Source organism: Nematostella vectensis, chromosome 11 (genome assembly GCF_932526225.1).
Source record: "Nematostella vectensis chromosome 11, jaNemVect1.1, whole genome shotgun sequence".
NCBI lineage: Eukaryota > Metazoa > Cnidaria > Anthozoa > Actiniaria > Edwardsiidae > Nematostella > Nematostella vectensis.
Window position 1 is genome coordinate 12,592,509 of NC_064044.1, and position 15,740 is coordinate 12,608,248.

A 15,740-nucleotide genomic window follows, 5' to 3' on the forward strand; every position below is an offset into this window, starting at 1 on the left:
AGGTCCGTTTTTAACGATAATTTCTTCCTTATCAGCACCAAATCGATCACTGCTATTTTCGTCTCGTGTAATTTCTGTAACTTGAACTATATTTGTGTTGGCTTGCCCGTCTAAAAGAAATTTATGCCTCTGCGAGAACTATATTTATTTTAGTAAGTAGGCAATTGAAGCAATTCGAGTCTTATATGATCTTTTAGAATAGGATTCCCTTCTCTATACATTTTGTAATTAAAACCGAAGCGTTAGTCGGAAGACAAAACTTCGATAAGTTTTGTCTAATATCTCTCGCAAGTGTGTGTGGAAACGATGCCGGGAAGATATTACATGTGAACCAAAAGTCCATTACAAAAATACATCAAGTAATAAATAAAAACCGCATGAATTACTATGAAGTATTAGCAGATAGTTAACAGACCGCCGCATACAAAAACAGTCGATTCACAAATACCATACGCTCAGAACGAGAAAAAAAGCAGAACGCCATAGTACTTGGTGATTATGATGGCAGTGTACCAGCTTTGCGAACCTGAAATTAAGTCTAGCTCTTATCGCTTGGGTACGTTGAAGTAATTCGATTATGAAGTACGTTGCCGGAAGTGGGTTCGCGAATGTATGGTAAAGCAATTATGTTGTAAGCGCGGAGACGAGAGGTCCAACCTGCGTGATTCTTACTTTGATAGCTTAGCCAAAAGATGTCTTGGGGTCGTGGCTGGGCATAAATGAATAACTGCATTGGACAATCCGCATCGCATTTAAGTTATCGCTTCTAGTCAGAATTGACGGAAACGTCTAGGGCGTACTGATTATATGTAAATATAAGTACCATTCCGCGCCACCGCAATCTGAACACGTCGTATTTGAAGCCTTAGCGTGTTAAATAAAATTATTACCATTATAGTAAGCGCAACCTATTTCTCGACACCATCCTATGACAAATCAGAGTTGCTAATGAACGTCGTGCGAAAATACGCGTATTTCACGGTAGTTCGCCGCGCTTCAAGACGCAAAGGCCGGAAACCAGCTCGTTACACCTGGAGGCAGACGAGGGGACTTCGCCGGGTTACCATGGAAACGATCAATCTGCCGAGGGGTTGCCATAGAGATGGCTAATCTAGTGCGACTTTGGAAAGCGATAATAAAACAAGTCAAAAGGATGTCAGTCCTTGAGGCGGCTTGTCAAAACAAGAGACGAGTGCCAACGTAAACCGCAAAGCGGGGACGAGACGCGCGTTCAATACAAGTCTTGAAAAGGAGACGTGCGTTCAACTAAATCGAGTTATTTCACTACGTAATGCAGCCAATACACCAATTTCTCTCGCTCTCTCTACTTTGCGTTCAGCAATAATCTGTTTGGTTATCTGCGCCGCGAATTGTAGATCTCGCTGATAAGGGTTTTGTCGGCACGGGTTTCGCGAAGTGTTTGCGCGCGATTGTGTCAAAGCTCTCGCATGGCAGGGGCGATCAAGATTGAAAAGTACAAGCGCTGGGGGGTCTTTTGTTAACGTTCACGGTTGGCCGCGTTCACAGCTCGTTTATTTATCAATCCTTGAGTATTACGGAAAGATCTGGGGGTAAACTTGGGCGCACGTTTGCACGCAAAGTGTGAAGGGCTCGTTCGATCGCTGCTACATCTGTTATCAAACCCCTTCAAGCCAGACAAGCTAAGACGTCGTTTTGTCTCCCAACTTTAGCATATCGATTTCGCGATTAACCCTACGGACTGCGAAACTAGGAACGCGTCAAAGCCCGAACTTGCCGAGACACACATAGGAAATCCATCCGTGCACCTTAAAAGCATATTTATTATTATTTCCCAGTGCGTGCCTTGAAGAGAAATGCACGCCTCAGCCCGACGTGTTGATTTTCAAAGCAATCGAAGCGGTGATCAGTCCTGAGCGTCTACTTGGCTCTTGAACTGAAAATCCGACTACCTCGCGTCTCCTATACTGATTACTTTTATGGCTTTACAGATAAAAGTCTTTTGGGAATTGCCCGCAATGTTCATAGCACTGCTCGCCATTCAAAGCTCGAGTTAGTTTTGTCTGCGGTGGTCAATCGTGGCTTTACGATTTCCATTTATTGAGTGCGAAAGCAGACAGTTCGCGCAGTGCGCAAGCTCACAAGTCACGCATCGCAGCGCTCGTATACCCACGTGGGAGTTGTATTTGTTCGTCTGTCGAGTGGTTGGACCCACCTACCGAGCATTCTGGTTGGTTAGTCGCCGTGTTGATGAGGTACAGCGTGAATTGTGCTTGTGATCGCAGCCCGTCTGGGAGCTCGTCAAGTTCGCCCGCTCAAATCGCACGCCGGCGTCTCAAGTAACGTGAATTCAACATCTCAAACGTGTTTTCAGAACTCCTGCACCTCGTGTGATTATAGCTGAGGCGTTAAATTTTGGAATTACTCGCTGAGCTTGTATTCACGCGCTCAAGGCTCGTGAGAGGGATGATCAGACTCACGTTACGGATCGCTTGTGACCGCTAGTACAGCTTCGCGAACATTGTTTGGTTTACGTTCTTCGATAACACGATCCATGATGGGAGCTGGTACGGAAGAACCGCCAAAGTCCAAGCGTGGGGAACACAGGGAAAAGCGTATGAGCTCAGTTCCTGATTACGATGAATCTGTGCCGAGAAAAAAGCGACGTCGCTGCGGTGTTTGTGAACCGTGCACTCGTAAGGTGAACTGTGGAGATTGTAGCAACTGTGTAAACCGTAAAACAGGCCACCAGATATGCAAGTATCGCAAATGCGTTCAGCTACGAAAGGTACGATTCCCAATTCTCTAGTGTACCTATTGGAGCTGTAAATCGAGTTGTATTTAATGTGTTTGTACTCGAACGCGCAAACTAAGGAATTGCGTTTCGATTTATTGCAGAAGTCTAGCTCAAACCGTGATAGTAGCAGCGCGCAGAGGCAAGATCTCGACGACTCGCCACCAGCGTCGCAATCTAGTCGCGTGAGCAACGAAAAATCCGTAAGTCTTTTTGCCTCACTTAAGGTTTTCGCCCCCACATTTAACTCAAAGGATAGCTGCCAAGGTGTTTAAGTGAAGGACTCGAGTCCGAGGTATTTACCGATAGGTCCGGTGCGTTTACCGACGCAAAGCACGCACTAATATTTCTACATTCTGTGGTTAATTTTAGACTCCAGACAGCGATGAAAATGAAGGAATGAGCGATTCGAACGAGCGCGAGAACAAACCGCAACCTTTTAACACTCATATGGACACAGACGAAGAGGTAGAATCCAAGCCAGCGAGCCCTGAATGCAAAGACGACAAGAACGAACAGACTCTGCCGTCTCCTGTTAGCGAGATGCTTGTCGCCACATCACCGGTTCAGCCGTGCCCCGAGGTAGACGAGCCAGCAGTGATCGCCCGCTCGTGCGAATCCACACTCCCCAAGCCCGAGCCAGAATCTCCGGCAAAACCCCCCGAACAACGCGTAGGGGACGACGGCGAAGTTGCCCCATGTAACTGCCAAGGTACGCGCTAAATCGATAATCATTACACACAAAGAATTGGGATTTATTTCTATCGGTTTGTAGTTTGGTGTACAGCGGGGGTTTGGCGTTGGTTAGAGTGAGTTCTCAGCAGCCTATAAATGTCTTGATATACAGCTGAAAGCGAGAGTTGAAATCATAAGTGCTAATTCCGGTCGATTGGAAGATGGGACGGGACTTGCTTTTCTTGATAGCGTGAGAACGCATTTACCCGTACCGACGAGCTATTGTTTGATATTTTAAACCGAACTAATTGGAGATTAGACCAGCGCGCTCGATGGAAAATTTATTAAATTGTGTCGAGTTTTTTGATAGGGCAAATGCTAGTCCGTGCCGGGCTTGTGATATGCCGGTCAACTAAGAGGAGAACATAGCTAATGCTGTCAGCCTAATTACATTATGCGCGCTCTTGAATCTTCATCTATCACCTGGGATCCGTTAACATGGATCAGAGAGTTTGTTTAAAAAGAGGGTTTTCGTTCTCAGACGAAGGGCAGTAGATAAACGTACTCAACCCGCGCCCGACTCTAGATAACCGATTAGAGCAATACACCTTTGCGCGCGTAGGAAGATGTGATAAATACTTGTGCATTATCTCCACTTGCGCTACGCAATCCTCCAACGAAATGCCTAATCCAAAGAAAGCCTCCTAAAGCCACAAACAAGCCTCTATACATCCACCTTTTGCGGACTGATTGACGGGCGAAGAACTTGGCAAGAATTACTTCCAACGGGAATCAGATTATTTGCACGTATCTTCCGGGAGTAAGATTGGCGCATGCTGTTTCGATTTCGTGTGCACCGTGTCTTTCTGCCAGCTCTATCGCAGTCAGTAATTAAGTTTTTTAGCCAACTGTGGCCCATGCAGTGCGGCGTTGCTCGGCGCGTGATATTTTTCCATCGCGTTTACTTAATCAAGTTGTTTGCATAAGGCTTTGAATATTGTTGACTGAAACTCACTCGGTAGAACTCATCGCGGCCTCATGCATCATTGATTATGATCGAGTTCGCGCATAATTTCGCCTTTAACGACCTCTCAGACGTAACTTTTAATTGCGGACTGACACATAACAATAGAGTCACTGATCGCCCCTTCTATAGTTCTCTTCGAACACTTTCCGTGCTACCACGCGCGTTCGTCTAATGGATACATGAATTATGCACGGTACGAGAAATGAACAGGAAACAAGCCAGGCAAACGCGGTTTCTTTAGCTATTACGTCGCTTTCAATCTCGTAAATTATACAAAACGCGCCGTATCAGCGCTTCTTACAAGCTGCCTTAGCGCTAACCACTCCAGGGCACTCTGTCATGGGAGAGTGAGACCCCCTGGAGTTCTCTTTAATACGAAACGAAATGCGAATTTTATGATTACAAAACCGTGTCTGTAAAACGAAACGGTGTTTCAACGTGCACAGACTGACTCGCCTTCGTAATTATCTTTTCCCCCCTTCTGCTCCTTTCTAGTGATAACAAAAAACAAACAACCATTTAACACAATATATCTGCACTTATGGTGTTATTATGCAGTGGGGCCATCTGTCTATGTACCCGTTTCTTCGTGTCATTTTTCTCCCAACTAAAAACATCCTGTTTTGCCGCCGCTAAACATTTTTTGGTACCGTTTATTATTCAAGCAAGAAGCCATAACAAAAATTTTCTTTGTAAAAACACGAAAATATTTATCTTAAGGTACTGTTTTTTTTCGAGAAGCCATTCTAGTGCTCAGGATCAAGACGAGCACTGAAATGCCTTCTCAGATGGCGCGTTTGTGCTTGGCCGATCATGTGTCACAAATTCTCCTAATCCTTGGTCGCGGCCGTTAGGCACTTTAGCACTATGCTTGTGTATTATAGCACTTGTATGCAGAGCACCTCATTAGTAATTGTACTTTGGATATATTTTTTTAAGAAAAATCCCAACTGACAATTGATTGGCTTCTTAAAGACAGCATAAATGGTTGAAAGCATGAAATTTGATTCAAAATTTTTTGTGGTGACACAGCCAAAGCCTTAATGGGTATACAGTATAAACCCTGATAGTCTTTTCTAAATTACCAACAAAATGATATTTCCAATATAACTCTCATTTTGTCCTTACAAAAAAGGTTTTTTCAGATAGTTATCAGTAAGGAGTGTTTCTAAGAAACATTATTATTCTCTCTTTAGCTTATTGAAAGATTTTGAATACAATTTATTCCCTTCTGGCCCAGACTTCCTTGATTTATTTTCTTGCTGCCTTTTCTTTTATTGTTATGCATATTCATTATACTATTGAAGTGCTAATGAAGGCAATATTTGAAAAACCTAAAGCAGTCAGACAGTTAAAGATAATGTCTGTTGCTGTGCCTTTCAGTTTTGTAGATGTTTTTTCACACTTTCAAGAGCATTTTCCTTTTTATATTGAATTTACCAAAACTGTAAACATCTGATCTCTTCATGGTCAAAATCAAGAATCAGAAGTCCAAACAATGTGAAAAGAATGAAAGAAAAATTGAAATAAATATTGCATGTATTATCCCGAGCAACTGTCTCTTAATGCCTAAAATTTTTGATTGCTTGTTGCAGTTTTCACTAAAGAGGAGGGGCCACCATTATATGGGCAAATGGGCGGAGCTGCCGACTATGATTCCCTGAGGGGTATGCTTGAACAAAGGTATATCTGGATATTTAAATATATTTTATGCTTCCTCCTTTCAATGAAACTTTTAAGACAGCACCCATTGTCTTATTGTGTGCATCTTTCATCAAAAGCTGCCAAAGTTTTAATGTCTGCCCTTTTATTCATTGTTGACAATTGCATAATTTGTTATTGGCTTTTTTATTGCTTGTTTATGCTATCTAACACAACCATCCCTTGCCCCACGGATCTTTGGGATCTTCCGCTATAATCAATGGTCGACAGAGCCAAAAAATGGCAAGTTTTCCCAAAATAAGGTCTGGTTAACGTTGGTAAGCTTGAATTTTTGCATAGAGGTTCCTTATGTTATGTAAACCAACATATCAAAATGTGTTTATTTCTAATGGATTCGTCTTCGAGATATGAGGCTTGAAGCGCAATTTTCAAATGTTCAAAGTACGAATTCTCCTTGTTTTTAGGAAGAAGTTGGGCTCTGATCAGAAATTAAGCCAACTTTGCTTGCTAATATCTAAATTTCATAACTTATAAATTTCTTTTAAATTTGGTTTTAAGCTTTTGTTCAGAGGAACTCCTTGTATGCGGAATCTGGAGCTTATATATTGAGAATTGAAAAATTTCATGCCATTTTTTTGCTCTGTCATCAATGGCCAGATCTCCCTAGGAGACTGCTTCTTTTGTTGCCAAATTTTTGGAATGCCAATATTTCCAGGTATCTCAGAGTAGATTGTAGCACTTTACTTACTCATTAAACTACCTGACAATGGCTTCAGAATAATCACTGGCCTTAACATTCTAATGTATTGATTGTGTATCTCAACATTATTGCAAAATTAATTGAAATAACTGATAGGTTCAGATTCACTAAGTCGTTATTTTTGTTTTTTCAGATTTGGAATTAAAGGCAAAGCCTTAAGAATAGAGTTGGTAAGTGCTGTTAATTTTCTTTTTTTATGTGAAACATGTTGTGAGTATACATCATTTTCTCTTCAAGATCATATACACTAACAAAGAAGGCAGGAATGCTCAAGGTTGTCCAATAGCAAGATGGGTGAGTATGTCTGAAGGCAAAAATTGAGGGGGGAATCATGTGAAAGGCAGGCGTGTACACAGGGGGGTGCACAGGGTCCACCCCCCCCCCCTGGCAGCCAAAAAGTGGGTCCATATGAAGAAAACGTTGTCGTTTTGGGGGTCCTGGTACCAAGGAATCTTAGTTACTTTTCAGATACTTTCTCCATTGACCAAGGATGGTCACAATCACTGTTTTTTTCTTCTGATTATCAGTCATGATGTTTAGGAAGCACCTGCGGTACGGCAACCTAAAAAATGACAAGAATCGTGCAGTTTTTCTAAATAAGAAATATATTAGTTTTCTTATATGGAAGTGACCGCGTTTGGCAAAAACAACAATTTTTGGCTAAATTTTCTTGATATGATTCTTATTAAGGAATCTTTAAATACTATTGTTTTTCCATATGATAGCTACTGTATGACTTCGCACCCCTCAGCAAATCCTGGGTACACAATGATGAAAAGGGAGGGAATGGGTGTATAGGAGGGAAGGCGTGGCAGGGGTAGGAGGGGATGGAGTGAGGGTAGGGGATTGGTGTTGGTGGGAAGGGAGAAGCGGAAAGGTAAGGAAAGGATGTTTAGATTGGAATGATGTGTGAAGCAGAAGAGGGGGATAGGAGAGAGGGGAATAGAGGAGGGAGGGAGGGAGAATGGTATGAATCAAGGGTATTTTTGATAGGAGGGGTATATAAACTTCTCATTATATCTTTTAATTGTACAATCAATTTGCTGCAATTAGTTCTCATTATTTTATAGGTTATCAGGAGATCTGGAAATGATGAAAAAGTGCTTGTCCTTGTGCGCAAGAGACCAGGTCATCACTGTAGTATGGCCCTGGTTGTCACATCTGTCGTGATATGGGAGGGTATTTCGGAAGAGCGTGGCCACTCCCTCTACAAGGAGCTGTCTGGGCTCATACCTGAGAATGCTGCACCAACCATACGCAGATGTGGACTAAATGACAGGTAAGACAATAACAGGCTGTAAGACCACACTACGCAGGCGCATAACAGTGGGATTCACGCCTCTCCCGACATGACCGAAAAGAATGAACATGAATGTTGTCAGACATCTAGATACTTAATAACGGAATTATAAGTCTATTTCTGAAGTTTTGATCTTACATGGAAATTTGACGTTTTAACCGAAACCATCAAAGGATCCTAGACCTTGAGCGTGATTCGAGAAGAAGGGGAGTTTAAAAGAGGCTGTCTGGGAAAGGGTGGAAGCCCCGACCCTCAACAAGAAAAGGGGGGCTCAAGCTCTACTTGTCACACACCTGGGGACTTGTCACACACCTGGGGACTTGTCACACACCTGGGGACTTGTCACACACCTGGGGACTTGTCACACACCTGACGCTCTGTCCCTGACGCTCTGTCGTCAAATTGCCATGTAAGATCAAAATTCAAGAAAAAGACTTATATCTCCGTTATGTTGGAAAAACCTTGAACATGCGCACTTGGACTTGGACACAATTTCTTACAATAAATATCAGTTCCTTGTATTCTGGACTGATTTTCCCTTTTCAAAACACAAATGATGTGAGGCCAAAATGCATATCCCTATATTTTGCGCTATAAACAGTGTAAGAGCACAGGGATAAAAAGCTCAAATTTCAATGCCATTTTTTCATCATTTAAAAAAAAGGCGCATTTGATATTTCTTTTGTCATTACGCTTACTAAGTACTTAGGGGAATTTTCCACCTTATTTGATGTGACATGAGCTTATTGGAAACGTCATGTCATGTTTTTCTGCCATGTCGCCCCTCCCCTCCCAAAAAGTGTTTCAAAAGTGCGTAATTTTAGAATTCAAGGATTTTCCTTTTTTATATGATACCTAAAGACTGCACATTTCCCTTGGCAAATCCTTGGTACATGTCTCCTACAAAAAGGATCACAACTGGAACTTGTGGTTAACGATGGTTGACTTTTGTGTATTATGCAATAGAAGATGATCCAGTTGTAACTGAAGTTAAAACTTGTGTGCCTGTACAGCTTCGTGAGGACTAGAAGGGGGGGAGGGGATGATGGATGATTTTAGGGGGTGAATTGCACTAATGCGTGCGTTTATAGGGTCAGGTGCGCACGTGATATTCTTCTAATATGTCGACAACTCGAGACAACTATTCGCGCGCAAGTGTTATTGATCTTCTCCGTAGGCAAGGCACGGTTACTCGAGTTACTCTTATACATTTCCGCCCGTACTGGCCAATCACTATGCGTCTTACATAGACTCCTTCTTAGACTGACCAATCGCAATGAGTGACGAATTTGCGTCTTGCATAGACTCCTTCTTAGACTGACCAATCTCAATGAGTGACGAATTTGATATAAACGTGGAGTTTTTTCGCGAGTCGTTCTATTTCGGAAATTTTTCAGCTTATTTGTACTCCACCACAATTAGTTAAACATGTGTATTCGTTTGCCTTACAGCAAATCGTGCGCCTGTCAGGGGGTGGGAGAGGACACTTGTGGCGCCTCTTTCTCATTTGGCTGTTCGTGGAACATGTATTTCAATGGCTGCAAATTCGCCAGGAGTAAAAGCCCGAGAAAATACAAACTGCTTGATTCGTCAAAAGTAAGCAAAGGAAATCCTATTAGATGAATTATGTAGACATGATTTGATAAGAACCTAAAACGAAGAAATGGTATGGCTACGACGTTAATTAAACCTAATGAATTGAACAACAGAAGCTCGGAGCGTCTGGTACCCAGGGTAGATAAAAGATGCATTTGTTCTAAAATCTCATTTTTTTATTATGCAGGAGGAAACATTGGAGCGAATTCTCGAAGGAATCGCTACTGAAATCGCTCCGATTTACTCCAAGGCAGCTCCAGTCGCATTTGCCAACCAGGTACATTCCTATTCTTTACTTCCTTTCTAAAAAAAACATTTCTAAAAAAAAACCAACGTATAGCATCAGTACGTCAACTTGGTATTTACATTGTTGTCATGAAAACGAGAAATACGTCCACGTAGAATGGCTTTTGGATATCCCTTTGTACTATCTATCTATAGAATCGGCGAGAGGCTTTTATTTTCAAAATATTTGATGAAAAAAATAATCGACAACCAGTCAGTTGAAGCATCGCACCATGGAAATAAATTGAAAATACAAATATTTGCAAGTAAAATTTAAAATGACCATCCATGATTGAAATCTGATACCTTATTAATGATATTTGATTGGAAGTTTCTCAGTTACTCGCTTGAATTAGCCGATGGAAATGGATTCTTTGTGTGACTCTGTGACTTTGTGTGAGCGGGAGCATAAAATGGCGACGTGATTGGCCTTCTTTGCATTTTATTTTAACAAAAAGAATTTCCGTCAAACGGACACACATCCATACTTCTCATTTTCGAATCGGTTATGCTGGTTTAGCGTCTATACGAAAGAACACGCCTTTGCGTACGACTTCCATTTGCGGCTTCGTGTCTCTAACGTATTCAAGGCGTATTCCATGCTGTGGTTCTCATACATTATCCGGAAACATTCTTGGTCCGAGTCAAAAATATAAGCTTTTATCCGATTTGATTAAATAAGGGTGTGATATAGTATAAACATCCCTTTAATCCTCACCTTACCACACACCGGAATTTGACTCGTTTTCAGACAAGAGAAGAGCGCAATGGTGACGAGTGTCGTATCGGCCACAGCGCTGTGGGGCGGCCCTTCAGCGGGGTCACGTGTTGCATGGACTTCTGCGCCCACAGTCACCGTGACAAGCAGAACATGGACGGTGGCGCCACTGTGGTGAGTGACAGCTGCCTCATAATATTAAGTCACGCATGCGTATAATTGAATGCCTATGCATGTATTGAGCTCTTTGCGTGTCGTACGTGCTCGCCCTTGTAAAAAATAAAATTCCCCTTTTTTCGACCAAGTTCATGGGTAATTATACGCGTGTTTTACACTCATTTTATTCACGCCGTTTTTAACAAAGATCCCGGATAATAACACGCGTTTTCAGTAAAGTTTCAGTAAATTTTCAGTAAATAACGCGCTTTTTCACATAGGTCCCGAATAATAACACGTGATTTCTTCCTTCCACTTACCAAAAACTTCATAGATAATGACACGAGCGTCACACTGCAGGCTTTTAAATTCCCGCCATTTTTCAGAAGTTCCCTCATTTCCCCCCCGCCATTTTCATCAAAGTTCCCGGATGTTGACACGCGTGCTTATCCCCGTAGGTTTGCACGCTGCTCAAGCCTGGTTGCGCCCAACCAGAAGACGAGCAGCTTCATGTACTTCCGCTCTACCAGCTCCTCAGCAAAGACGGCACCACGGTAGACCCTCCCAATTACGTCATGCCTCGGCATTTCACATCCCCGACACCGGGGCTTTCACCAGGATACAAAACCCCGTCTAAGGATGACAAGGGCCAAGCCAAAACCTCCTCCGAGAAGGAAACTTCCAAGAAAGACTTACCACAGCCGCCTCCAGGCGAGAAATACCCGTATATGAATGGACGATACGATGGAATGTTTGGAGACCACTTCTCTGGCAACGCCGGCCATAGCAACGGCGTTGCTAAGCACCCAGCGTATGGCTACCCAAGCTCTGTCGTGCATCACCACCCGGCGTCTAATCATTACATGGGAGGATATTATAATGGCCATAAGGCCGGCCCATATGGGTATTACCCCCCATACATGAGTAATAATTTGTTTATTGACCGGATGCGATCGTCCGAGGTTCATTGGGTGGACGAGAATCACATTCCGTACGTGTACCGGACGCATGGTGGACCGCACTTCCACGGCGGCCCGCAAGGTGTCGAATACGGGGACGAACGCAATGTAAGAGAATTAATGGTGTGCTTACTGACGTGCAGTTAAAAAGGCGTACAATGAGGGGATGGGGGGGGGGGGGGGGGGGGGAGAAGGAGAAGATTATTGTGCTGTGCTAATAGTCCTTAATTTGAGTTTAACTTTAAACGCAAAGAGGTGTAGTAGTTGGTAGCGCTTGGTGGATGAAGGAGTATGACATAGATTTTAAAAAAAGCGCTGAAAAGTATAGATATAACAGGAGGCTCCTGCCTCGTTATTTGTCGCTACATGAAGTACTAACCCTGCTAACATTAAGAATCAGGATTCTCGATAACGTCTGTATTGTCTATCCTTTTAGCGCTATTCAAGTCTACAATCTTTCTTTGGGTATAACGATTATGATACATGATGATTATATAATGATTATAACGTTATAATAGAAATGATTATGTTCGCAAAAAATAACCTTCGATATGGCGCTATTCCTTTCAGGTGCAATATCCTGGTGGGGTTTGGCTTCCACGTCCCAACATGCCCTACACAGACGAGCCCCTCCGAAATGGTACCCACGGCGGCGGCGAGTGCACCAAACCAAAGACTGTTATCCATCACTTTAGCGATACCACAGATTCACAAAAACCGCAATCACAGATCAAATACGTGGACGAAAAAGACGTCCCCGTCATTCGCTCCAACAGTCCCAACGTCTCGCAGATCCACTCGACCCCATCGAAGAACCATGCCCAGGGGGAGGAGGGCATGGACGCGGCCCCACCCAGGAAACCCTTCAAGGTAGACGAGGCGATGGGTGGAGTCGCTCTCGCCCTTATTCACGGTTCTCTACTAATAGAAGTCGCCAAGAAGGAACTTCATGCGACAACACCCCTGAAGTCCCCTCACCGCCAGTCCCCGACTCGCATCAGTCTCGTGTTCTACCAGCACAAGCAGCTGAATACGAGGAACCACGGACTGGACGAGTGGGAGCAGAAGGTGGAGAGGAAGCGGCTACAGAGGGAGGAGGAGCAGGAGAAGGCGGAGGCTGCTGCTTTGGGCGTGGCTTCGGGAGGGGCACAGCCTCCTCCAACTACTTCCTCTGTCACGGGGTACTTGGACATGTTGGCCGAGACCGCGCTGTCCCGAGAGGATAAGGACTCCGTGGTGCATCACCATCCTATAATTAGGAAAGTGGCGGGCTCTGGGACTAGCGGGCAGGTGGACCAGGTGAAAGATAACTCGGGTACTGTGGCTCCTATCAACGATAAAACGTCCGAGAAAAGGCCCAAGGAGAACGAGGGTGGTCTTCGGGAGATGCCCGGTCGTCGGGATGAGTCCAGAGACCCGGGGTGCTACACGAATGATCGGATGGCCCAGGAACAATTACAAAAACTCCGGGAGCTGCGGGAAAGTGATATTGTGCGGCACTTGCATGGATGGCCGCGAGGGCAGTCGCAGTACCGTCGGGATGAGTTGCCTAGCAACGGCATGCCTCTAGGGGACGCCGCACCGGTCATGGAGCGATCGCCGAGACCTGAACATGAACAGCAGGCTAGGATGGGTGTGGCTAGGGTAAAAGAGGAGGAGGGCGCTAGGGGCGAGAAGGAGGAGGCGGTAGCCGCGCCCTCCGGTTCAAATTTCAGCGTGTTGAGGTTGCTGGGGTCAGACGTGCAGGTCAAGAAGCCGGAGGTTGCCCCTCGGACATCTGCTTCCTCCTCCTTCTGCATCAACAGTATCCTCGGCGGAAGCTCCGACAAGCCGGCTGAGACTCGGGAAGGGGATGCCACCACCGATAAGCCGCCCGAACCATCCAAACCCAAGACGCCAGAGGCGACGGTATCGAACGAAAAACACCTGGACTCAGTGAAGCCCCGCGGCGATGCTCCATACCCCGAGAGAAGACCCTTCATGGATGCACCTCCGAGGCACTATGCGCCGCATCTACAATATGGCGCCCACCAGGGACATATGTGCAATGGGCTCCCGGAGAAGGGACACTATGCAGACGTCGGGGCTTATGAGCACGCTATGGATACTCGCTCTCCTGGGTACCCCTACAAGATGGGGGTCCCGTTCGCGGCGTACCCCGGTTTTTTTATGCCTCCGTTTAATCCCCTCCTCACCGCGAGTAATGGCCTGGCGTCAAACCTCGCGCTGGTCAATTCACGGACTTATGTACCGCCGTCACTGGCGGGCGACTGCTTGCGTTCTGCTAAACACTTTGGCGACCCTACGCTCACGGCTATGTCGACGGCGAACCGGAACGGACTCAATTATCCCATGGACTCTCTCATTACAGTCGCACCATACTCGCAGACATGTGTAACAGGACATTATCAAAACTGGCTATAGCTTCGTATAGTGTAGGGGTTTTATACGGGGTGTGGTTTTTAGATTTCGTTAACAATCCATATACACCAGGTGACGCGTGTAGTGCTTGTCAAGTATGCATTAGGGAATTTGCGCAATGCTTGTCATGCACACACTAGGTGATGTGCGCCGGCTCGTCATCTACACACTAGGTGATGTGCGCAGCACCTATCATGTACACACTAGGTGATGTGCGAAGTACTCGTTATGTACACACTAGGTGATGTGCGCAGTGCTCGTCATGTACACACTAGGTGTTGTGCGCAGTGCTCGTCATGTACACGATAGTGGTGTTCGCCGTGATCGTCATGTACACGATAGGGTTATGTATTTCCCTGTTTTATTTCACTGGGTCATATTGATAATACTTGCATTTTAAAGGGGTTTGGTGTGAATTCTCGCTGTGCGAGAGGGAGATAGTTCGGGTTTTTGATTAAGTGACGGGAATCGAATCAAAAGCAGTTTGGGTTCTGCAAAAACCACCCAACATTTTAGGGGACAAAGGATTTAGAGATCATATAATCTTTATTCGCGGATCTGGTTACTTCAAGTATGCTTCGTTTGGATAATAACGAATACTTACCTACGGCTAATGTGTATATGTAAAAGTTTTCTAAACCAAGTTACTCCGGACATACTGTTCTTGTATTAAAAAAAAAACTAAAAATCAACATTGAACAATGACAAGGTCGATCTTAAAGTGGCAATGTCATCAGTTAAAGCCGCATTGTCACCAGTTCACTTCCGGAGGTCCGACGGAAACCTCAACAGTTAAAAGACAAAAGAATCTATAAAAATCCAAGATATTAAACAGGCCATCCGCTCTAAATTATCATTCAGATCTTCAAAGAAACTTCCAATAAACACACTGCTTTCGATATTTTGAAATATTTTTCGCGTTTTCCGTTAAAAATCATTGGATATTGTTACGTGGTCGACCGGAAGTAAACTGGTGATTGATTTTTTTTAACGGAAAACGCGAAAAAATTTTCAAAATTGTAAAAGCAGTGTATATATTGGAAGTTTTGTTGAAGATGTGACTGATAATTTAGATTCTTTTGCCCCATACCTTGTGGGTTGAGGTTTCCGTCGGCCCCCCGGAAGTAAGCTTCCTTTGACACTACCGCTTTAAGTGAATGTCTGAAGAGCTTCTCTACTAATATCCCGTGTACAAGTTCATAAGCTTATTATTGTATGAGACAGAGGCTACATTCTTGAAAGCCTAATCTTACCTGTGTTAAATTGGATCTTTACAGGTACTCGACATAGCATAAATCATTCTCATGTAGTTTGTGGTCTTAATGTATGAAGTTGGATTAACGTATATCCTTAACACTGTATAGTTTTGTGTTCAAGGTTGTTGTATACTACTTGAAGCCACTGTACA

At 44.1% G+C, this 15,740-nt stretch overlaps 1 protein-coding gene and 1 long non-coding RNA gene across 2 annotated transcripts; one reads left to right on the forward strand and one right to left on the reverse strand.

Annotated features, from left to right (window-relative positions):
* The first annotated feature begins 1,551 nt into the window (after positions 1-1,551).
* LOC5514733 (methylcytosine dioxygenase TET2) lies at positions 1,552-15,125 on the forward strand. Its single transcript, XM_001634845.3, has 12 exons — positions 1,552-2,767; positions 2,878-2,976; positions 3,146-3,485; positions 6,071-6,158; positions 7,031-7,067; positions 7,135-7,191; positions 7,968-8,176; positions 9,649-9,793; positions 9,981-10,070; positions 10,830-10,970; positions 11,411-12,019; positions 12,482-15,125. Exons 1-12 carry the CDS (start codon positions 2,534-2,536, stop codon positions 14,333-14,335), a joined length of 3,903 nt encoding a protein of 1,300 aa, XP_001634895.3. The 5' UTR covers positions 1,552-2,533; the 3' UTR covers positions 14,336-15,125.
* On the reverse strand, positions 3,513-4,643 carry LOC125573881. Its single transcript, XR_007314244.1, has 2 exons — positions 4,088-4,643; positions 3,513-3,620 (listed from the first exon to the last, which is right to left on the reverse strand). It is a non-coding gene; the product is annotated as an uncharacterized LOC125573881 (long non-coding RNA).
* Positions 15,126-15,740: the final 615 nt, after the last annotated feature.